At 43.1% G+C, this 20915-nt stretch overlaps 1 protein-coding gene across 1 annotated transcript in view; it reads right to left on the reverse strand.

The window, feature by feature from the left end:
* Window positions 1-20915, reverse strand: part of PKDCC (protein kinase domain containing, cytoplasmic) — a 36836-nt gene that overhangs the window by 5890 nt on the left and 10031 nt on the right. The window contains exons 2-5 of the mRNA XM_075412911.1: window positions 16894-17016; window positions 13621-13892; window positions 9890-9969; window positions 8916-9023 (exon numbers count right to left, since the gene is read on the reverse strand). Of these exons, the coding sequence (XP_075269026.1) occupies window positions 8916-9023; window positions 9890-9969; window positions 13621-13892; window positions 16894-17016 (583 nt within the window). The remainder of the gene's footprint in view (window positions 1-8915; window positions 9024-9889; window positions 9970-13620; window positions 13893-16893; window positions 17017-20915) is intronic.

Consider the following 20915-nt stretch of genomic DNA (forward strand, 5'->3'; position numbering starts at 1 on the left):
TTTTTTTTGCACGGCTACAGAAGTGCTGCCTAACACTGCACTGTGCCAAAGCCCACGCCACAGAGGACATTCGCAGAATGACAGCACTTGCTGCAGCAGAAGATGATGAAGCATCTGCCTGGTTCTCCGTGTCAGCAGGGAGCACGCTCCGACCCTTCCATGCTGGGGCTGGGAGCGAGCTGCAGCATCCGTCGGCACGCCATTAGGGCTATAAGCAGAACAGCCCCACATCACATTTTTCTCCATGCAAGGCAGGAGCTCATCTGGAAGACCCTTATTTTGACTTATCGTTCAATTTTTAAACTCTCCTGCGTGCAGATATGACTCTTAATACGCCCATAACACTTACTTTCTTCTCAATACTGTTCACGGTACAGCTGTCAAGGGTTTGGCGCTCAGCTGACGTCAACAGATTTCAAAAGAGCAGCAGTGATTTACGTGACCTGAAGCTCAGTCAGGGGTAGGAGACAAAGTTCTTCCTTTCCATTGGCTTTTTCAAGGTGACTGAGCATGGTAAATCATTTGGGCAGCTTGGACACATTAATCAGCAGAGTTGGGCCAGCAACAACTGCAATGGTGATGGGGAGGTCCTGGCTTGAAGGTGGCAGAGAGGATGGAAACCTCCAAGCTGGCACTTAGGGAGGTCTCACCATGCAGCAGAGCCCTGGGGCTGTTCCTACTTTCCCTGCTGCTCCCCGCCAGTACCTACATAAGGGAAGCCACCACCATCAGCAACAACTCATGGGAACAGGGTAGCGTAACAGGTACACAGCAGTACGACCCACAGGCAAAGATAATTTTCCTTGGCTGGGAAGTCATCAAGCACCAGACGGGTGAAAATGAAGCCACTGGAGTCTAAGTGAGAGCAGAGTCACACGGATGCCACAAAGGCAGCTTCTGGCAGGTCCCCCGAACTGGCACAGACTGCTGAACGCCTGCAGTTTGGGGATCTGAGCCTCCTGCCTACGCTGCCCACGGGGAGAGGAGCGGGATGCAGCGAGGGGGAAACACAGGAAGGCAGCCCCTCTCTACACCTGCATGGCAGGCAGCGGGGACAGCTGCCCAGAAGCACCTTTCCCCAGAAGCATCCTGATGGGAAGGAAGGCAGCCACACAGAGCAGAAAGCGGGACACGCAATGGCCCCATAACCTGGCTCATGCTCCCAAATCAGCCATACGCTCCCACCACCCTGGGAAGCCAGCACAGGATCTTCTCTCAAACCATTACAGTCAGAACTCACCAGAAACTCACTGTAACACCAGCTGAGTGCTAGTCTGAGGAAGCCACATTTTTCTCCAAAACTCACTTTATCTCAAGCAGAGCAAGGTAGCTGCCTTCCCCGTTTGCACAGCAAAGGCAAATATCGCTGGAATCTCTTGTTTACACAGTGACAAATTAGGGAGCTGACCCCTTAGCCCTTATTTATACGCGTTGTGAAGAAACACACTCCGCTGACATGAACTGGAAGGACGCCCCTCCATTGAGAGGTGCCCTGGCAATGACATTAGCCCCAGCTCGCAGGAGAGCTTGGCTTTCCCTGCACCTTTAAATGATCATCTTAGTCACTACAGTGCAGTCACTTGCTCAATTTAGCAAAACTCCACTGGTTTAAAGACAGCTCCAGCTCAGGTTTTTGTCCTGCCAAGACCTGAAACTTGCTTAAATGGAGTCCGTGGAATTTGAAGGCTCACAGCAGTAAATCACATCATAAAAAGGTCAAAGTTCTGGTCGATTTCCAGACTAATGGTGTTTAAAACCAATAAATACTTGCCTAATACTATAAATGCAGCCATAAATTTACACTTTTGCATACATACTCATAGCTTGACACAGAGTACACAAAGTCTATCAAGGTAATGGCAAGGAATAGGTCAAAGAAATGCAAGACGCTCCTATCGCTATCACCACAGAAAAAGAATGCTTTTCTCCACCTACTGATTTTGTGAGGATTGAAGCAAATAAATGTAATACAGTAAGCTTGATCTTCTTGTCACTTATGACAGATTTAGTCCAGCTTAACATACAGGAGCTGATTCGCTGCTCACAGTTATACAAACAAATCCTACTAGGAAACATTTTTCCTGTCCCATAAACATTTTGAAACTTCAAAACAGCTTGCCATGCTGAACCTGGGCAACCCTCAGAATTTTTTTTTGTGATATTTTTAACAGTGTTGAAATATTTTTACAAGTTTGCTCTGGTCAATCAAAACACGGTGTTCTAATCAGGCCAAAATCTTCTTAGAAGTTTCTCACAGCACAAGCCAGCCCCCACAGCAATTTTCCGAACCGGCACCTTCTCATGACAGGTAAGAGAGGCATCTTTAAAAGCAACCTGCAGCATCACTGACCAGGACAAGAGCTGTAAAAGAAAGCCAATGCTTTAAAATCTTGCTGTAAATTTTTTCCATCAGAAATTACCTGGTTGTCCCAAAGCCAACTACAATCTATAAACATATTCATTTTCTCTGTACCAGACTGAATCATATAAATAACTCCACAAGTATATAATAAACTATGTGAAACCGCCTGTGGTTTCCCCTTTTTAGCTTGTTTGAATCACCCTAAATCTGACTTTAATCAGTCCTAATGACCATTTATTTCAGCCACAGCAGTCAGATTGCATTTTTACTACCAGCTACAGCTACTCGTTGGAAATTTGCCCAGTTCTCTTTTCTAGTTATCACCTGCCAATACACCATGGGTCAATGACACAGATGCAGTAATGTTCATCCTTGAGAGCGAAATCATATTGCTCCTTTTTCTCCACTCTCGAGAGGAACACTGGCAGTCGACTCTGGATTTGCTTTTAATTGCTTTGCTTACAAATAAGCAGAAAGAGTCTGATCTTGCCAATCTCAGCAAAAAGTAGTATTGAGCAGTGTTTTGCTCTACAAACAGTCCCCTCCAATTCCCAGGGAGCTTATGGAAAACAGAATCAGATCCTAAATAGACAATAATACACTTACATTCTTAGTACGCTTCATTTTATGCTGAAACTTTCCTCATGCTTCAATACCTCACATTTAAACATGCTTTTGACAATAAGCCTCCCAAAGCCATATGCGCAGTTGCACTACGGAAAGCTATTTTTTGGTAGGTCTGAGTAAATGACATGCTAGGCATATCCCACGTGTCTCTGCTTTCAATCATTTCTGACTAATTCCAACTGTTTGGAAGGACAGACAGGCCTGGAAGGACAGGGGTTTGCCGTCAGACTGGGAGATAGCCCTGCTTCTCTGGCGAATATTTTTGTCCTTTGGCTGTTTCCCGCGCACAGACTGGAAGCGGAGTAAGGCTTGCCTCTTTTTGTACGCTTCTATTGTGCTTACAGCAGAGCCATATTTAAATCGGTACGCAGGCCGTCACCAAAACTCAAATAATTAGGAGAAGAACGACATGTTCCCTTACATCTTATTCTGCTTAACGTGACGCAGCTGGAGCTGTTTTCCTGCCCGCCCCATGTCCCAGGGCCACTCACCAGGCTGCGGAGCTGCTCTGCCCCCACAGCCCCGTCTGCGGGGTACACCGATCCACTGATGGCAACCAGCCCACACTAGTGCCACAGACACCCGCAAGCTGCATCTCGCCCTTGCGCTCATAAAAACAACAATGCTGATGATGGACAAGCCAAAAGTTGTCTAGGGTCACAGGTGCAGGGTATTTAAGATTAAAGACAGGTGCTCACAAGATTTTTAAAAGACACTCTTTAGTGTTTGTTTTTGAAAGGAGCTGAGGACCTAACACACCAGCAGAATGCATTTGCTGTATGCTGCCAAGTTGGACCTAGAGTTTAGCGACAGCAGAATGTTTCAGTCCAGAAAGCCAACTGTATCCCGGGCTGCATCAAAAGTAGTGTGGCCAGCAGGGCGAGAGAGGTGATTCTGCCCCTCTGCTCCACTCTGGTCAGACCCCACCTGGAGTCCTGTATCCAGCTCTGGAGCCCTCAGCACAGGAAAGACATGGACCTGTTGGAGCGGGGCCAGACGATGCCAGGAAGATGATCCGAGGGATGGAGCACCTCTCCTACGAGGAAAGGCTGAGAGAGCTGGGGCTATTCAGTTTGATCTCAGCCTGAAGAAAAGGCTCTGGGGAGACCTTATTGCAGCCTCTCAGTACTTACAGGGGGCCTAGAGGAAAGATGAGGATGGACTTTTTAGCAGGGCCTGATGTGACAGGACAAAGAGTAGTGGTTTTCAACTAAAGGAGGGTAGATTTAGACTGGGTATAAGGAAGAAATTTTTTACAACGAGGGTGGTGAAACACTGGCGCAGGTTGTCCAGAGAAGTGGTAGATCCCCCATCCCTGGGAACATTCAAGGTCAGGTTGGACGGGGCTCTGAGCAACCTGATCTAGTTGAAGATGTCCCTACTTATTGCAGGGGGGTTGGACCAGATGGCCTTTAAATGTCCCTTCCCGCCAAAACTATTCTGATTCTATGACTTTGCTCAGTGAATAGGGCATATAGTTTGCACGCTGGTAGAGATACGTGTCAGCAACAACCATCTGGTCACTACACAGCTATACAGCCCCACCGTATTTCCAGTGCCGTATGGGTGCAAAGGAACCTGCTCCTGCATTCCTCTGCGTGCCAGGATTGCCTGCCTGCTGATGCAAAAGCCCCCTGTGCAAGGCAGGGTGCACAGGGAGACCTTCTGCCAGTGCTTGCAGCCCCAAGCGCCTTTTCCCCTCAGCTGGCCAGCAAGCAGCCTCGGCGTCCCTGGGAAAGAAACTCCAGACGCCCCAGTGACAGATAAAGCTGGAATCTGGGCTGCAGGGAGTGGGCTGCAGTGTGTTCCCGGCCAAGCCCTCAAGCGCCTGCAGAGTACTTCTTGCCTTAGCGTTGTGGCCTGCCGCAGGATATACAAACTGCCTGAAACAATATTCAAGCAACCTTGCAAAATATCTCTCGCACACACACATGTGCACAAACACATCCCTGATTTCAATAATTCTTGGATGGATTTACAATTTCCTAAGCAGGTTGCTATAGTGACCCTGCAGAATATTTTTTCAAAACACTGTTGTACTGTAAATGTTTACATACAGCATAATCCTGCCAAATTGTCTTAAGACAAAAGAAAACATGAAGTGTCTTTGCTTTATGTCCAGCCTTCCAGCTTTTTTAATATTTAGAATGTCCTTTCAACTAAGAGCAGCAGCTAATTATGCCTTTCTGTGGGCTTGCACACCCTCATGCCTAATAATGGGTCATCTATTAGCTTAAATGAATAACAAAGCTATCGGATTTACTAGTGTTAGCTGATTTCACGCATTTCTGAGTAAATTCAGAGTTAACTGAAAGGCTGGGGCTTAGCTCAAGGGCCAAACACCCACTTGGTACAAATGAGTGTCATTTGGTTAAAGTAATAAAAATGTTGATACTGGGGCAGGATTTTACTGACGAACATCAGCAGGGTTTTTTTATAGTTGTCTTAATCTGGATAACTAATGGAATGATTTAATCATTTTTAGATAACATGTCAGAAGTAGTACATGGTTCCTGTTTTAACTCACATTCTTCTGGATTCCAGCAAGAGACCAACAGGCAATGGAATATAAAAGTATTTGTTCATTGTGTCGTTTTAAACACTGTAATGTTCCTATATCAGCATTAACAGTAGTGTGATTTATGATTACAGAACACATACATAGCTATCGAATGTGTCCCACGCCTCTACTCTGTTTCTAAGATACTAAAGCAAAGTCCAGAGCATAATATAATTTACAGCACTATAAAATCTTTTACAACTGAAGCACAGTGAAAGCTTAATATCCAAGACCTCCTGTAATATAACTATGTCATCTTGTTAAACTTTATTTATGGGAACACTAGGGTTGACAAGACCTTTCTTCGTGTCACTTCCCGTCACTTCCCTACTGATTATCAACATCACCTTTCTCACTTCATGGTGTTCATAGGAGGAGGTCTTCCTTTCAAAAACATAGGTTCAGACAGATAACAGACTGTTTCCTCAAAGTTTATGTTCTAGTTACGGCCTTAGATCACTTGCCCAAGATCACGATCTCTTCTTTCCTGGTATGAATTTACAATGCTCTATCCAAGACAGTGGGTAATTCAAAGCATTTAGACCTACGAAATTCTGAAGCACCATTACCTAAGCTTCTGTGGTTTGTTTTCAAAAAAAAAAAAAAAAAAAAAAAAAAAAAACAAAAAAAAAACCACTCAACACCAAAATCTTGCAGTTCTTGGATTTGAAATCTCCAGTTATGCTTCTAAGATTTCAAAAAAGTTCATACACCAGAAAGGCCTTCTTTTGTCACAACCATTTAGATGCCAGAGGAGACTGATATCATTAATTCTTGTCACTTCTACTGTTCGCAAAAATCTTGGGAGCCAAGTCACCTTGTGAGATTTCCATAATCTAGAGCAAAACTGATGCAAACTTGTGCCTGCCCGATCTTGGCACACCAGTGTAGGAATGCAAAGCTCTGATTAACTCCAGTCTGGCCTGAGAACCAAACCATCATCCCTAGTTTTAACTCAACCTAGCACTAAATTGGAAAACACTCTCTTTGAACTTTCATTATGCTGTAAGGCAAGGCAGAAAACGTTTTAAAAAATCCCACAATCTTAAAAATATGTTTTCTTTGCTTTCAGAGTAACATGGTGTCCTCCTAGACCCCAAACAGGAGGAACACATGACCTCAGCTGACATCTTGGGAAAGTATCGCAGTTGTCTCTTTTTACCCGTCTCCTTCTCCACCACCCACCAAGAGTTACACAAAATATCTGACTTGCTGAGCTGTTCAGCTCTGGTTTCGGTGGCCAGGATGCCAGCTCAGCTGGGAACGTCCTGCCAGTGGGAAGAGGTTGATCACCTGGAGGCTGGTCCCTTCCAGCACCACTGTCACCTTCTCCTGCAACTTCACGGTACCTCAGAAGAATTGCCCATTCCATAATCTTTGGATAATTCCTAATTAATAATTTCTAATTCCATAATCTCTGGACTGAGAATATTAAAAAGTAATTGTAGCATGGTATTACTAGTCAAACACTGGTTGAGGAAGGGAAGTGTTCAGAAAAAAAGCGATACGAATGAGTACGTAGGCATATTTTCACCCTCACGATATAACTTCTTCATACTTTGCTGGCAAGGAAAGGGAACCTTAAAATAGAAATAAATTACAACCCCTTTTCTGTTTGGTTAAAGTAGCCTTAGAACAAACAAGAAACAGGCCTGCACATCTTAAAAGGCATGGCAGCTAAGTCTGAAAACACATCTCATCTAAGCATAATTCCCGCTACGATATCGGATTCCTCAGGCTTGCCATTGGTTGAGAACTTTTTTCCTATCAAAGAATTCAGTATTACACTCACAGTCTTTAACGCAGACTAGCCAAATATGTCACACAAAGCATCTATGGATTTTCAACATCTTTGTTCATGCTGTAGAGTGCCTAAGTCCATGAGCAGTGTCCTGAAAATAAAAAAAGGCTACGTGCACAGAAGGGCATTACTAACCGTGAACATGGGTAGCAGATTCTGTGTTACATTATCGAGGGCTCTACAGAATTCAACTAACACAAAAATGTGTAATTATTGCAGTAGCCAAATATACAGGGAGCTCTGCTCCATATTAGTAGAAACCTGCACTGTTACATTTACTACTGCTGTCCTAAGCTTCTCTCCCCGAGATTCTTTATAAATATGACAGCCCTCTAAAATTCAAAACTTCTTGTCCTGATACAGCAGTTAAATCTGGAATCAACCAGCATCACAGAAAAACTTCAGCCCTCCTGGCACTTCTTCAACAAAGGACGTGTTTGTACTATTGATTGTACTGCTGAAAATAATTTTGCTGTGTTGACAGGCATCACTCAGCACAGATTGTGATGAAAAGCTGAAAATTATAAAGTTAAATGAACACCTGCAACAATTTTCCTGCCAATTTTACAACAAAATAAATATTGAATTATTCTGATAAGTGGGTCAAATTCATCCCTGGTGTCATGGCCCTTTGAGGTTAACAGTGCTACGACAGGAATGAATTTGGCTCCTGTGTCTCTTTCACAGACCAAATGCTTCACTGAACTTTTCAAACCCCCTGTGCCAACGTTCATCTTCATTTAGAACCCATCTTTCCCTATTTAATGAGCTTTTGCAACAAAGCTATAATTTTCCTATCAACTTGCAGTCAATTATGTTGACAGTTTGACATGAATATTGTACATACACAAAAATAATTTGCAAACTAGCTATTTCAGTTGTTAGACTTTACAGTCATTTCCATCATACATAATCTTCTTTAACGTATGTAATTCCACAAGCTATCCTTCCGGGAAGAACGTGCATCCCTCCATACCATAGCTGCTTGAATAGCATTTTTCATACCTGTGGTGCTGCAGAGATCTTATGAAAAAGCTACTATTACACAGCTTCGTTTTCATCCTGTCCTTTTTTTTTTCCTTCTCTTTAATTCTATTGCTAGAAGTCAGCTGAGGGACCCCTTATTTTTCTCGTGCAAAGCAAGCAAAAACTTTATTCCTCCAATCTACAAGTGCTTATGTAGCAAGAAATTCCTGCAAGTCCCAGGAAATCCAGGGAAGGTTACAGCATCTTGATTAGATTCCCCCCCAACTCACGTTTGGGCAGGTTCTGATACTCCAACAGCAGAGAAGTGTGTGGATATGATGAAACACATTTTCCACAAATCTGCTGTGGAGAGCAATACTCCTTATCCCTATTACAGCCTGCTCACACCTATGGATGCGCACCTAAGTCATTTAGTGAGAAGGCCTTCAGAAGGCACCCAGGAAGTAAAAAGCAGACAACAGATTATCGTGTGCATGATTTCAAGGGCCACTGATCCTCGTTTTCTGCACATTTGCCCTTTTAAACCTCAAAATAAAGACGAAGTCTCTGATTTTATGTTTTGAGAAAGACCACTTTACCAGCTTTGGGCATCCGGGTCGTGTTCTGTAGGTACTCTCCACTCTTATACAAATTCAAAACTCTCTCTAGCTGAGCAGCCGTCTCATCTATTCCCCAGTGAAGTTCTCCTTTAAAAGCACAGAAAAAGGGTGAGTTAGATGAGGAGCAACCTGCACAGGATGCAAGAGATGTTACATTCGAATAAAGCCCTAACCATCAAAGCCCAGTGGTGCCCCACTCTACAACGGCATTGCGATGTGGACATGAAGCCCGTGACTTACTACAAATCAGGTTTCATACCTGACAGGAGCCAGGCATGTCAAAAGCTGGCTCATCCAGCTGGGAACCCCAGGCCTATGGCCAGAAAATACTGCAGTGAGCTCCCCACAAGGGACAAACTTTAGCCAATATAGGGAACTCCAAAGGCTTTGCTTGTTAATTAGCTATAGCCCAGCATCATCAAAGTCTCTTTTGAATACACACAGCACAAGGTATAAAACCCCTTGCACAGTGCACCAAAAACCCTCAAATCATATTTACAGGCACAAGCAACTACTCTTGTCCCAAAGGCATCACTTTGGTAATTAGTAAAGATCTATGGTAATGTCACTTGCCTGGCTTCTGAGGTATAAAAGGACCACTGCTACCACTGGCAATGGGGAAGTATGCTGGTTTTATCATTAAAATTCCCCTTGCCTGAAATAGGGGTTCCTCCAGATCCCGCAAGGAATTGCATTCTGATGCGGTTCACCCCAGTGCTGAGGTATGAGTAGGAAGCAAATACCTCTGTGAAGCCTAGATAAAACCTCAAAACAGGATTTCTCTGGTCTAAGGGGCCATTCTTGCTTTCTCTGCATGGGGGAAATTTTATCCTCTATAGCAGAACAATCTGATTCTATTGCAGTGAACATAAAAGCAGCATCCCTCCCATCCCAGACATGATAGTCACATTAAGAAAGGAAATACTTGGCTTCACCATGTTTATTGCAATTACCTGTTGCATTGAGTATCTTATCCAGTAATGGTCTCAATGAGGATGGAGCACTGTGTGGAAGAAGATATGTAAAAAAAAACCTGCAATGGAGAAGTAAACCACATTGAAAAATTTTTAAAAGTGTTTACAAATGTCTCGTAACTACTGAAAAACATAAGGAATAAAATTCCTATAGCTCATAAGCCACTGACGTATTCAAGAAATATAATCATGTTCTATAGTCAAACAAATATATAGCTGAGACTATTCACACAGCTGTCTGGCGTACCTAGACCACGCTGTTACACACAAGGCTGCCCTGTAACTATGTGTAAATGTCCCATTAATACAGAAAAGCCCCGTGGACTGTGACTATTTGCAAATCTATATGTACTTTAACAACCTAAAAAGATGCCATCAACCTCAGAAGTCTTGGGTTTGTTGTTTGTTTTTTTTTTTTTCCAAACCTTGAAAGTGCATAAATGAAATTTCTGCTCATTTCAAATAATTGACTATTATTTTCTTTTCTACAGTTTTCTTCTTACTATTATCATTCTTTCAAATGAACTGACAGGACAACGCTGCCTTCTATTGTTTTAATGCCACTGCAATTCAGAATGTCTTCTCTGTTCTCCTCATTTATCTAAATTCAAGATGCATTCACGTAGATATTCATTGATGGATACATATTGCGCATTTGAATATTTTTAATTACAAAATTAAAAAAACAATATGCCTTTAACATCACTTAGTTTTCACATTGTTCCTTTAAATTTCTATTACTCTGCCAATATTATTGCTCACTGCAAACCCAGTGTCATAACAACCTAAGATGGGGATAGACAGTTCAGGATTTGACAATATAAACAGAACTCTCAGACATAAATATTAGATAATGAGCAGAACAGAAAAACAATAGGGAAAATGCCCTGCTTCACATCTAACCTGCAAAGCAAACATTTTTTCATGTACAGAGACCACGTTGTCAAAAAAAAACCCTACAGTGACTCATGCTCAGGACAGAGACTAGCAGATGTCTTACATAAGCACAAATTAAAAATTAAGTTACTGATAACAAAAATCTGTCACAGACACAGGTACTATTGAGCTGACATATTTCACTTAGACAATGAATATTTCCTTGAGATTATAACTCCCTTTTTCATCCCTTACAGAAATAGTATTTATGATTTTCCCAAGTGGGAATATACCCAGGTAGGTTTTCTTAGCAATGAGTATGAAACAGTCAGTACAAATACATACAGAAATCTAAAGAGCAGCAAAACATTTGTAATTAATAATCTGTCTGGTAAATTTTACCTCACTTTTTTTGCTTAGAGATTATCCATAAACAGAGTCCGACTGACTGAATAGTTCTTTGCAAATATTCAGTAGCTGTCATTTATTTTGCTAAGCGCCGGATGGATGCAAGTCACAGAGGTTATTGTTTTTCCATGGCTATAAAAATACACAACTTGTTCTAATGCAAACACCCACATGTGAAATTCTGGTGTGTAGCGACACTGGCGCCTGCACAACTTAATTGCAGGAACATTTGTTATTCATCGATTCCAGGGCCAGTGGCATCCCTTGTGATCTGCATAACACAGATTGTCAGATCCTTTTACGTTTGTTCCTACAGGCTTTTTTTCCTTTCTTTTTTCTTTTTGAGAACTATCTGATCTTAATTTAAGAATCGTCAGTGATGGAGAATTCATCTCAGTCATTGGTTAATAGTTCAAAATATTAATTATCCTTATCTTAAAACTGCCCAGTGCTTTGAAAATTGTTCCTCCTAACATCTGGAGGAAAACCCATAGTGACACATTTATGACAGAAGGTAACCATCTTAAAGTCAAGACGGGCCAGTTCTTGCATAGTAGAGTTTTTTCCAGAATGTTTTCTCTCCTTTAATTATTTACCTCATAAAGAAACCAGCTGGATAGGCTAATAACACTTTCAAGGTTAGGGCCTGCTATATTTTAAGCTTATAAGGGGCTTATGCACTGTTTGACACATTGCTGCTTTTGACTTCTACCTAACAGCACCAGCAACCCTTTCCTGAGAGCTGTCTCTAACCCTACAGCAACAAAGTGCATCCATGAAAACATGAGATTTAGTAGCCTACACCCAATGAACTGAAGATTTAGCCTTCCAAGACAAGTGCACAGGGTTTGTTGCTAACACCCTAGCAGGGGTGGTAGCAGCCTGCTGTAGCATGCATCTGCTGTTGAACAAAAAAACACCATCTTCATCAAATTAAGCAAAAGCATAGGCTGAAAACACTGGGGCACTGTGCGTGTGCTACACACTAGTGCCTGGTTCACAGGCAATATTAAGAACTGTAATAGTAAAGACTGCTTCCTCCAGCGAGACCAGTAACCTGCCGCAAGCCCCACCACACCGCAGACATAGCCCCACTTCGACCGAGATGGATGAGTGCCTATTAAAGGTTTCTTAGCCAGACCAGTAAAACGGTCTCAACCAAAAGCTAGCAAGCTAAGCAGGATCTTTAAGCCAAGCAAATGGAAACAGAAAATTCTGCAGGACACACTAAAAACTGCGCTGCACAACTGCAGATGGCTGTCATGTGGTGCAGCCCATTTCAGTGTGGTCAGCTAATGCAACACACATGCTGGTGAGCGCCCCGGGACCAAAGCAGAAGACTCTCTTCGGATCTGCCTCTCCTCGCTGTGGTCTGGCAGGCAGTGAATGGCATGAGACTTGAAAGGGAAGTCTAAGAAATGAGCACACCATTATGGCATTGCTTTGAGATCCTCCGTCCTCCTATCTGGATCAAACAAGGCAGCTGCCTGCCCCAGCAGCGCCCATCAGCGGGAGCGATGGCGGCAGGAGGAGCACAACAGGGAGCATCGGCTACCGGCTCCCCAGAAAGCCACGAGATCTCCCTCAGCATCCCGGCCCAGGCCTCCAAGGGGAATGATGGCCGACGGGGGAGACCCAAGACCACAAACACAAAGCCATCACCCAGGAGGACTCCACTGTAAATCCAGAGAAACTCTTAATATCTTATTTGAAAGATGGACGCGTCAGCTGAACGCTTTCTTCCGTGTGGCCAGCTGGTCACAGGGATGGCATTGCCACGGACTGGGAGCAGCACCGGGAGCCAGTCCCCCAGCCCCTGCCCGTGCAGACACGGGGGCTGTGGGCAGGGCGGAGGAGAGCAAAAGCCCTCACTTCAAAGGGTTTGGGATCACGCCCCAGACCATCAGCAACTGAGGGTGCTCTCTGTGGCTGCAGGAGGGACTGTTATAACCCTACCGAAGCAGGCTCCAGTGAGGCGGGGAGCATCGAGCCGGAGCGCAGGGTGAGAGCTGAGCTCTGGCTGCCTCTGAAGCCAGTCCTTTTGTCAGCCAGTGGTGGAAGACACGTGATGACCCTTATCAGCTCACACTGAAGAAGAACCGTCTCACCACAAGAGCCAACGGACCCCCACCTCCACAGGCCACTCTGTTGTTTCACTCCTATGGAAACCACTGCTTGTGTGAAGAATTCAGTGGGATTCAACCAACGCAAAATTAGACTGAGTGGTGAATCACACACAAAGTATGCAAAACACTTACAAAGTTATATATGCTACATATTTTCACCAACGAAACAATTATTCATGGCTTCACATACTCGGGTAACAGTTCCGAGACAACACGTACTCATTGATGTGAATAACTATACAGGATGCCGGAGACTTTTTCCCCACGTTCAATTCTCTTTCACCTTATGCAATCACGTACCTGTAGGCATTGTAGAGATTCCTCTTTTCGTTCATGTTCTGACATCGTCCCTCAACCGAACAGGGCAGGGTGAAGTTCCTCGCTGGGAATTCCATAAAGCAGTCGCTGTTGCTGGTGCAAGAGTTCTCCTCGATGCTGGCATCATCCAGATCCGTCACCTTCAGTTCCCCATCCACGATCACAAACTGCCGAGGGCGAAAATCCAGTAATGTCACAGAGCCAAGAGGAGAGTGAGCCAAATAATGCAGAAGCCGAACTAAGCTGAGACATATCTGAAATGCAAAAACGTGGGTACCTTGCGTTATTTGCTCAGTACAAAGTATATAAGTGAAACTACTTTAGCTGAAGATATATTCATAAATATATGACTTAACATAGCATCGTAACTTCTCCTCAAAACTGAATGTCGCAACTAAGGTATTTTTCATAGGATTAACATGGTTGATTGTAAAACCCTTCGAGACCTGAAACAAAAATAAGCTTCTTTACCAGTGCTTTCCCACACTACTCTTGAAGCAGGGCTCATTGCTGCTGTTCTTAGTTTTAATAGAAATAAAAGCATTAACTTTTAATAACACATTACGCACAGGCCTCGACCATGCAGCCTGGTTCTGCTTTTTTACAGACTCCAGGTCTGGAAGTTTTGGCCAGACTGCCCTGTGCCCATGCCTGGAGCTCCAACTGCAGACAGTGTCTGTATTGCCTCCGTACTGATCCCGCCTTTTGACTGCTTTTATAATTTTTTTCCACTGGTTCCTCTCCGTTTGCCTTTTTCCAGGGGAGAAGGAAGCAAATTCCCAGAAAGAGGAGCTCCACATCTTCTCTGTAACTCTTCACCGTACCTCAGGTTAAGCACACATGTCCGTCTACCTTGGTGGGCCCCTCATGCGCCGCTTTGAGACTGGGGTGGGAGCTCTGTGCTGATGCTGCACTTTTCAATTGCACGTTAGAAACCTGAGTAACTATTACTAGACAGCAAATTCGACGAACGTTGGACTCGGTCCCCTTACCAAAGTACTGTTTTCAACTCATGCATTCCTTTAGAGTCCACTATGTAATGTATTAATGCAGACGTAGCATTAATATGAATTCAGTTAAATACTGGAATTTTTATTCTATGTGTTAAATTAGTAACAGGTCTTATTCAGTCTAGCAAGCTTTTTATTGTTTATATATATAATCTTTGTTTTCTGTTAAAATACCCTGTTAAGGCCACGTGCATCGAAGTAGCCAAATCCAAATTCAATCTCAGGGCACAAACGGTATACTCAGGGGAGCACCTAAATGCATCCTTCACCAGAAAGCTGAGCATGTCTGAAGTGATCCCTCAGAGACCCTTCCTTCACCTGTAGGACATTAGGACTTTCTCCTGCTTGACCAGACTAGGACAGTTTTATCCTGCTTACAGGATACCACAGCTCACATGGAGATGCCTGCAGGTGTAGATGAACACAGGCCTGGTTATGGGACGCCAGACTTGACCACCCTTGCCTCCCCCTCTGGAAGGACACACGATTCACGTATGTGCCATCCTGCAATACACTCTATATAAAAGGCACATCCAACTCAAATTAACCTGTAACACACACACCTTCAACTGCCAATCAGCCCAGAATTTAGCTTGAATAAAACCACAGGTTGTCATCTGAAATTACCGCCTTTCCTCAACCGTTACAAAGCCCCAGCTCCTGCACTGGCAGCCTCTGTGAGCGGGCTGAGCCCCGATGGGCTGCTGCCCCGTGTTCCTGCTGCCAAGCTGGGCTGAAAACGACCCTGCACAGCAAGCTTTAAGCACACAGACGAGGGCTTTGCTCAGTGTCACACATCTCTGAGCACAGAGGTGATGATCTGGGGACAAAGCTTACCACCACGTTCTTCAACACAAGGAAATTTATTGTAGGAATAAGGTCAAATATTTATGCAGCCATTTTCAGGACTGTACCACAAAAAAGTCTCATGTATCAAGAAGATACGGTTTTATTTCCTCCTTCTTCTCTGGATTAGTTGCATTCTAGACAAACTAATGAGAATGACATTACCTAAGACTTCATAGCAGTGGTCACAGGAATGTTTCATCTGTAATTCTACCTCCGTGAATCAGCTCAGCACCTTCATCTAATTCTCCTTCATCTCCCTTTGCAATCGTGCGCTCAGAAATATCCACGCTAGAAGGAAACTTCCCTGAGCTGAAGGCATGTCCTGTATTTCGGGAGCCATGACGAGTACCTCTACCACTTACTAAGACTGTACTTCTTCCAGGAAAAGAGAGCTGAAGCTTAGCACAGGGAACACACTTGCTCCATCTATGTTTGTAAAATAAATTCTGCCAGGGAACATTCCTGGGCACGGAAACCTAATCCCGCACGCACACTTGCTAGCATGGTCTCTGGCCAGGGTCTGAGCGGGGCCAGGGCTGCCCTCCTGCGCAGTCCCCAGGCACGATCCCGACGGCAGCACGGCCCAGGGACCGCTCCCGACGGGTGCCCTGCGTGCAGCCACCCAGCCTGCTGCGAGCATGAGAGTGCAGCAGTACCGGCATGGGCCGAACCTTGCTGGGCCGTCCCCGAGATCAGTCAGGCACACTTTTAATTTTCTGGTACAGATGTGGCCATGCAATCCAAAGTGTTTTAGATGAAGACTGCTGCTGCCTCGCAGCGTCTTGGGGAGCTAACCTCAGCCGATGACACATCCCAATATACACTGAGCGAGACAGCGCTGTCTTGATCAAAGCATTGCTGCAGTCTGGCTTCATTTTGGACAAATTAAGTGTGACCTTCGTGCTCCTGGTAAATCGCCAACGCGGTGGACAACCCGGCTTTAAGATGTGTGTACATTTATTTCACTCTTCCCCCAGTAAAAGATGAACAGAGCAGGAAGCAGTAGAAAACAATTGTAAAACCAACATGTGATAAGGATCAGGAGAGAAATATAACATCGTTCTATTGTTTAAATACTAGTTGCAGAGCACAATGCTCAATGCCAAAAATTCTGGGCCTCGAGCTTTAACAAGTAAGAAATGTCTGAAGATACCAAGTAAAAGGCATAGAATAGCTACAACTACATAACACCAACAGACAAAATAGCACAGTATCTTAAAAGCTGCAGAAAGGGAGTGCTAAATGATGTTTCTAAACAAAGATGTAATCATATGCAAAGCAAACACTTAATCTATGTGAACTGCACTGTATAGTACATAACCACTGCTTCACGCTTGATATTATTTTGTATTCATCGCTCTCTTAAAAGTCCTTTTAAAAAACAGTTGTTACTCACTCGAAATCTGTCTTCCCAGGAAGTCTGTAAAAGCTGAATCATCTCTAAAGGTGAGCCTAGTTCAGTGATGGTCGTCAGTGTGTCTGGGATGTCATTGCTATCTTGGTAACAATAGCCATAGAGCTGGAAAAAAAAAAAAAAATCACAACCAGGCAATATCAGTGTAACATCTCTTGGTATGCTTTTACGTTTCTTTGTGGATGAGGTACAAAGTGACCATTTCTTACGACGCTCTGAGCTCTACACATTGTATTGCCTTAAAGTTCCCCCCTCAACAGCTCGCATTTGAGTGATGCTCTCTTGAAATTCTCAAATGAAGCTCTCAAATTAGCTAGCAGAATCTCTTGTAGGCACCATACAGCATGAGGCCAGTTAAGTGCCCCCTGCATACCCCTCCATACAGGGTCTTACCTCAACGAATGTTTAAGAAAAAAAATATATATATATATAATTTAAACCATCCATGGATGCAGAAACAGAATTCTATCTGAGAAAAATTAGTTTAGCCTATGCAAATCCTGGCTAAATAAGACTGATTTTCTGCTTAAAAAACATCACAAAATAGCTTTTAGTGACATTTCCCATAGGACTACTGTTTGTGCACTGACTGGCAATGTGTATTTCAATGACAGGGTAGCTTGAAAAGCAATTGAAATGCCAAAACTTATCTTTTCCCAGCCAGAAATTGTCTCTCGCTATACTTGATGGATTTTTGTGTGCAGTATCATTAAAGAAGAGCAAATACTCCAAAATGTTATCTGGCAGTTCCTTCTTCAATTTAAAAGCATTTAAATAGCAATTTAGGCCATGCTCCAGCTCCTTCTTGTATTTATTTTCCAAGGACAATCGAATGATTAATTTTCACTTGCACAAATAATTGTACAAGAAGAATATTTAAAGACTATGGAGAAGAGATGTCTTGCTTTATATGGAGCGGGACAACGTCTGACAGTGCTGGGGGATAGGCTTTTACAAACTCCCTGCCAAGCCCTGGCAGAGAGGCAGTTAAATGGGCCTGATAAGCATCTGATTGCAACTTTCCAGCCAGAACAGCATGCACATGAAATAAAATTAAACATAATCTCTGCCCCAGTCAAATAAACCATACAGTAAAAAGGTCTGTGTGAAAACACAGCTTAAAAAAACCGTCCTGCTGCTATTCCTTTACTGCCTTGCCTTGAGTAATTTGACTTTTCAAACCTCTTAGTTTTAAAAAGATCAGGGAAGTCAATGAGGGTCTCTTCTGAGCTGAGGGAACTCGGATATGGCCCTGGAGAAGAAGCCAGGCTCATGCAGAGCAGCATGGGGACCGACCCTAATTCACTGGGAAAGCAGAGAGCCAGAGCAGCGAGTGCCATCGCTGGAGGGAGCGGGCTGAGGCTGCCCACAACCGCTGCAAGTAGATTCGAGCATCGAGCACAGTCTTATGCCTTCTGACCCTCCCAGGCAGGAAAGAAAAGACCAGGCTAAAGTCAGCAAATAGGGGATTTGTTATGAACTGTTCTGCTAGCTCTGACTATAGCTGTCTACATTTCAAGGAAAGAAGGGTGCCAAAAAATGTAAAAGAAGTAAGCAATTTTTCTTTTGGGGGTAAAAATGGCACTGTATTTCAAAACAGCTGCTTAAAAACAGACATTAACCTAAACAAAAAATAGAGCTAGAAGATTTTATTTTAAAACATGTCAAAAAAGACTTGGGCGTCGATGCACAAACAGAGAATTTGAGAGACATGCCGATATCAACATCTGAAATGGGAAAACAGACTTTTCTCTTTACTGCCACAACCACGACAAAGATCGTAACAGCAATCATTTCTTCACCTAGAGCAATTCAGACTGGACTTGGGTTTGTTCTTATCATCTGTGACACCATTTCAGTGCAGCTTCTTGACAGGAGTTAGACCTTCGTATGCTGCAAACTATCTTAGAGGATCACATCAGCACAATTCTGTTTAAGTCTTCTGAATTAACAAAAAATGACATTAAATTGAAATATTTGATACAATAAAGGTCTTTTCCTAGGGACGAGCTGGATTCTGCATTTCTTACTAGGCATTTCAGGCCTCTCTTGTGTGGGGGCAGACTAAGAAGGCAGGATGAGGCTTGGTAGGTTTGAAAACCCTCACTGGTCAGTGCCAAAATCTAACATCTGCTTCTGTATCATCTGCCGAGTTCAGTGCTTGTCTTCAGCCCAGTAATACTATCCACTGGGGAAAAAAAGCCGTCAGGGAAATGAGCAAGCAACACAGACTGGGAAATGCCAGCATCTCAGTAACTGTTGAGTCACAATAACACTGAATACAAAAAAAGATACCAGTTTTCATTAGAAATTCTTCACATCTGCAAAAACCATTCCAGTAATAGAAATATGGAAGACAAACATTAATTTGATCATAAAAACATCACTGTTGTGTAATACATACATATCTGTACACGTAAAATAGTGAGAAATTAGTCTTATTACCTATTTGTGTGCATATGAACACGTAAGTAGAAATTAATTACACTATCTGTTTGTATCTATTTTACCTCAATTCACAAATGCCAGTATTTATAATAGAGATTTAGATTTGTTCTCAGAGAGCTGGAACTTTGCTTTTAAGCTATTCTTTCATTTTAGTCTTCAGTTTGTACCTTGGCAAAAATCTTCACTGCCCGAGTATCCAAGTATTTGGTGTATGTTTTACTATATTAATGCCCATTTAATCACCTCAGTCATTGTGGAAGCTTAAATGTCCTGATCCAGTTTTGGTTTCATATTAAATTGCTCTTTATTCTCACAAGAAAGTTCTCGCACAAGTACTGCTGAACTTGATCAGTCTTACAAGCTGAAAAACCCAGTATTGAGCAAGTTAGTATGGGTCTAACTTCAAGAATATATAATGTAACCTGAGTGAAACCTCTGCAGATGCAGTGTTATTATGCAATTATACAGACTTCTAAAAGCACAGAAGTCTGAGATAGAAAGGATTTACTGGGCCACGTTTATACTGTTCTAAACGAACTCCTGAAACTAAATGCAAAAATGCACATGTAATTACACGGCTGTATTTGTATGTGCAATTACCATGATTACAAACTGGGCATGTCCCAACAGCCAGTTAAGCATCTAAAATGGTTACAGTCATCCCCTCCTGATGAACCACCACCCAGCATACAGATGTGACAAAATACAGAATACGTATAGATGCTAAATATTCCAAGACAGTAATTCTTAGGCCTTTCATTTAAGAAGCTGACTTACTAAGACACAGAAACAAGTACAGAGGTGCTACCCAAAATACTTCATTTTTTTCTTCCTTTTTGTTTTTGTCCAATCCATTTTAAGGTCTGAAATGAGACAAAATGGTTTGTATTCCCAGACGGTGAAGTAAGAAACAGATAGCTGGATGCATACAATAACAAGAAATATAACCACACGGGGAAACTGAATATAGCTGGAAGCAAAAGATGAGCCAAAATATCTCCTCTATCTGAAATTCTATTAGGTTGGACATCCTTCTCAGCGTTGCAAAGCTATACTTTAGATATATTTCAGAGTGATGGTTTTCGTACGCCTTTACAGCATGGTTCCAATTAAATGAATGGAAAGAAATACAATCCCACATCTTTTTGCTATCTCCAGTCACTGCATTTAAATGCCACCCCAATAGATTTTTGTGTGGAATCTAATAGCAAACAGTCACAATACTGGGATGCCTTTCTGTCTGTTTAGAAAAACGTATGCCAGATATGAAATGTTGACCTGTTCTCACATCGTTTGCCGTAATTCATTTCGAGTAGCCCTGTCTACCGAATCCTTCCCTCACTGTCTGGATTTTCTCAGTCATAAAGGCTCGGTCCTGCGTTCGTCGTTACGCACCCAAAACTCCCATCGACTTCAACACTTCTGAGGCACGCGGGGCACACGGGGTCAGCCCCTGCCAAAGTTACATTGCTTTGTAGCAGCCCGTGTCCCTACAGCCGGACATTTCACCTCCCTTTACAATTCCCTTTTACTACAAATTACGGGGACAGAGGTGC

Source organism: Opisthocomus hoazin, chromosome 2, assembly GCF_030867145.1.
Source record: "Opisthocomus hoazin isolate bOpiHoa1 chromosome 2, bOpiHoa1.hap1, whole genome shotgun sequence".
Lineage (NCBI taxonomy): Eukaryota > Metazoa > Chordata > Aves > Opisthocomiformes > Opisthocomidae > Opisthocomus > Opisthocomus hoazin.